This window comes from Penaeus vannamei, chromosome 19 (assembly GCF_042767895.1).
Source record: "Penaeus vannamei isolate JL-2024 chromosome 19, ASM4276789v1, whole genome shotgun sequence".
Lineage (NCBI taxonomy): Eukaryota > Metazoa > Arthropoda > Malacostraca > Decapoda > Penaeidae > Penaeus > Penaeus vannamei.
Window position 1 is genome coordinate 7,217,909 of NC_091567.1, and position 4,186 is coordinate 7,222,094.

General features: G+C 41.8%; 1 protein-coding gene across 5 annotated transcripts in view; it reads left to right on the plus strand.

Moving 5' to 3' along the window:
* The window catches only part of LOC113813289 (solute carrier family 15 member 4), a 24,108-nt gene extending 21,729 nt beyond the window's left edge, over positions 1–2,379 (plus strand). For all 5 annotated transcript variants that reach the window (XM_027365258.2, XM_027365260.2, XM_027365261.2 and 2 more), the window contains 2 exons: positions 1–51; positions 1,293–2,379. The exon at positions 1–51 is cut by the window's left edge and continues 74 nt beyond it. In XM_027365258.2, the coding sequence (XP_027221059.2) occupies positions 1–51; positions 1,293–1,723 (482 nt within the window). In that variant the 3' untranslated portion in view covers positions 1,724–2,379. The remainder of the gene's footprint in view (positions 52–1,292) is intronic.
* Positions 2,380–4,186: the final 1,807 nt, after the last annotated feature.

Sequence of the window (4,186 nt, forward strand, 5' to 3'; positions counted from 1 at the left end):
TTCCTCAGTACGTGTTAGTAGGAGCAGCTGAACTGTTTGCAAGCATTGCAGGTAATTCATTTTCAAAATCTTTGCTTTCACATATGCTATACATCACGTTCACTGTAATATTTAATTAATTTATAACTTTTTTAGATTCTCTTTGGTTTTAGTCTTAATCTGTTAAGGAGGAAATACACTAGTTGCAGCTTTCAGATGTGTGTGCTCTGTATAAAAGAAAGAAGTCATAGTGTTTGAAATAGTGTAATTTGAACTGAAATAATATGGATTAAGTAGTCCATTTTCCAATCTTGTGTGGACAGGAAAATCAGAACTTGGCTTTCCTTTTATCTTTGATGTAAGTAGTTTGTGATGCAATTATTTTATGATAGATAGAAATTGTGCTACTGTAAGACTACAGAGGAAGGAAGGATGAAGCGTATATTCATGTAGAATGTCTCATTGTGCATCAGGCATGTTTTGTACACATATATTTCCTAGGTTGTTTTTGAACTGCTGTTTGAACATTATTTTATTAAACCTAACTACTCGTACATGATTAAGTATAGCAAAGTTTTACACACTCCCCAAAACAGATAACCTGAGGTGTATTCAATGAAAGATGGAATAATGCACTGGCCCCATTGATATGATAAATATATAACCTCTATGATCGGGATTAGATCCCTCGCCACGGTTGCAAGTGATTGCAAGACGGTCACTCTAACCATTGATACACGGCCCACTAAAAGGAGTGTGCAACTAAGAGCTAGCTAACACCCATACATATTACCTAACTACTCATACATGAGTAAGTATAGCAAAGTTTTACACAAACTCCCCGTGGGCACTCGGTATATATAGAAAGAGCAGTTCAAATCCCAAATCAGATAACCTGAAGTGTATTCAGTGAAAAATGGATGCTAGCTAGCTCAAGGTTGCATGCTCCTTGTAGTGGGTTGTGTATCAGTGGTTAGAGTGACCATCTTGCAATCACTTGCAACAGTGGCGAGGGATCGAATCCCTATCGGAGAGGTTATATATTCATCATATCAATGCAGCCAGTGCATTATTCCATCTTTCATAGTTTTATTAGAAACAAGAGTTTGTGTATTGTTATAAAAATCATATACTAGAGTGTCATTTAACAGACAGTGATGTACAGGCAAATTATTTTTAGTTTAGGAGTATTACATTTTATCACTTGTTGATTCTCTCAAATGATACTGAGTGCACATGCACCCCCAAAAAAAGATATAATCTTACCATTGTAGTTTTGACAATATAGTATTGACAAAATTTGGTGATTTCAGGTTTGGAGTTTGCCTATTCTGCTGCACCACGTTCTTTCCAAGCTATGATTATGGGCTTGTTCTACACCATGGAGGGCATTGGTTCTCTCCTGGGCACAGCGTTACTTCACCTAGTCAGTCCCTTTTGGCTCAGCAACATGACTGACTATGGGAATATCAATGACAACCATTTGGATTTCTACCTTTATTTCCTTGGGATTCTTCAGTTTACTACCTTCTTAGTCTACTGTGGTGCCCTTTACATGCAAAAGTTTTCACTGAGACCCATAGCTATGCCACCATCGAGAAGAAGACGTCCCACTGAGCCCTTCGCAGGCGACCAGGGAGCAGGTGGTGTAGGGTTGATAGAAGAAGAAAACGAGGACGAAGACGAAGATGACGAGGAAGATGATCACGACATGAGAACGAATGATAATCAACAGTTGTTGTGAAACTTTTGTGATTAAATGATAGTTCTTGTAAATACAGAATCTCATAAGATAATTTTTTTATATGCTTCATGTTCTCTGTACTTTTTTCTTTTTTGTTAGTGAGTAGCAGTCACTGCTTTGACCTATCCAATCCAAGGAACATCCTGATATGATTGATTGATGGCTTGGTTCATAGTTTTACCCAACATTGAGTTGCTAATTGTATTATGGGTTTCACTGTGCTAATGAATTGCTTATTCTGTTACGGATTAATGACCGATTTTCCTTACTTTGAGGTTTGTTTTATTCTGACAAGCTGTGACTCAGAATGAGATCTGAATTTGGATTATTTTATTGCCATAGGAGCACAGGCATTTTGTGCAAATTATATTATGGAGGCTGCGTTGCCTTACTTAATATCAGTCAGTATGGAAGATGTTCTTTAGTTGGCTTTAAGCAGAGATTAGAATGATTCCTGGTAACTTTCAGGTCTTTCCATTGTGATACTTGTATATAATGATTTCATGTTTATTAAGGGATGTTTTCACTAGTATCCTCCCTTGACAGAGCAAGGTAGGAATGATTTTGTGTAAGACTAAGATAGTGATAGGAAAGATAAGGAATTTGTCATTACTTAACGAGCTCATATATGACAGAAGTAAAGGAATTATGTGAGATGTAAGCAGTTTTTCTCTTTTTAACATATGTTGGATGTGAATTTTCCATAATAGGAGATGACTTTTGTGAAGTAGAGGAAAGATTGGGATAATCTATGAAGTGACTGTTAATGCATGTTGAATTCAGCAGGTAAGTGATCACACACACACACACACAGACACACACACAGACACACACACAGACACACACAGACACACACACACACACACACACACACACACACACACACACACACACACACACACACACACACACACACACACACACACACACACACACACACACACACACACACACACACACACACACACACACACACACACACACACACACACACACACACACACACACACACACACACACACACTCAGGCCTATACACACACCTACACACACGCCTACACACACGCCTACACACACACACCTACACACACACACCTACACACACACACACCTACAAACCTACACACACACCTACAAACCTACACACACACACACCTACACACCTACACACACACACACCTACACACCTACACACCTACACACACACACACCTACACACACACACACACAGCTACACACACCCACACCCACACACACACACCTACACACACACACACCTACACACACACACACACCTACACACACACACACACACACACACACACACACACACACACACACACACACACACACACACACACACACACACACACACACACACACACACAAGCACTCACACGCACACGCCTACACACACACACACACCTACACACACACACACCTACACACACACACACACACCTACACACACACACACACACACACACACACACACACACACACACACACACACACACACACACACCTACACACACACACACACACACACACACACCTACACACACACACACCTACACACACACACACCTACACACACACCCCTACACACACACACCTACACACCTACACACACACACCTACACACACCTACACACACACACCTACACACACACACACACACCTACACACACACACACACACCTACACACACACACGCACACCTACACACACACACACACATCTACACACACACACACACACCTACACACACACACACACACACGCCTACACACACACACACACACACACACCTACACACACACACACACACCTACACCTACACACACACACACACCTACACACCTACACACACACCTACACACACACCTACACACACACACACACCTACACACACACACACACACACACCTACACACACACACACACACACACACCCACACACACAACCTACACACACACACACACACACACACACACACCTACACACACACACACCTACACCTACACACACACACACACACACCCCTACACACACACACACACACACCTACACACCTACACACACACCTACACACCTACACACACACACCTACACACCTACACACACACACCTACACACCTACACACACACACCTACACACCTACACACACACACCTACACACCTACACACACACACCTACACACCTACACACACACACCTACACACACACACACACACACACACACCTACACACACACACACACACACACACACACACACACCTACACACACACACACACACACACACACACCTACACACACCTACACACACCTACACACACCTACACACACCTACACACACCTACACACACCTACACACACACACACAAACACACACACACACATATATATCCTTTTATGACTCTCAGTAGTTGTAATGCATAATTGATAAAGAAGAAAAA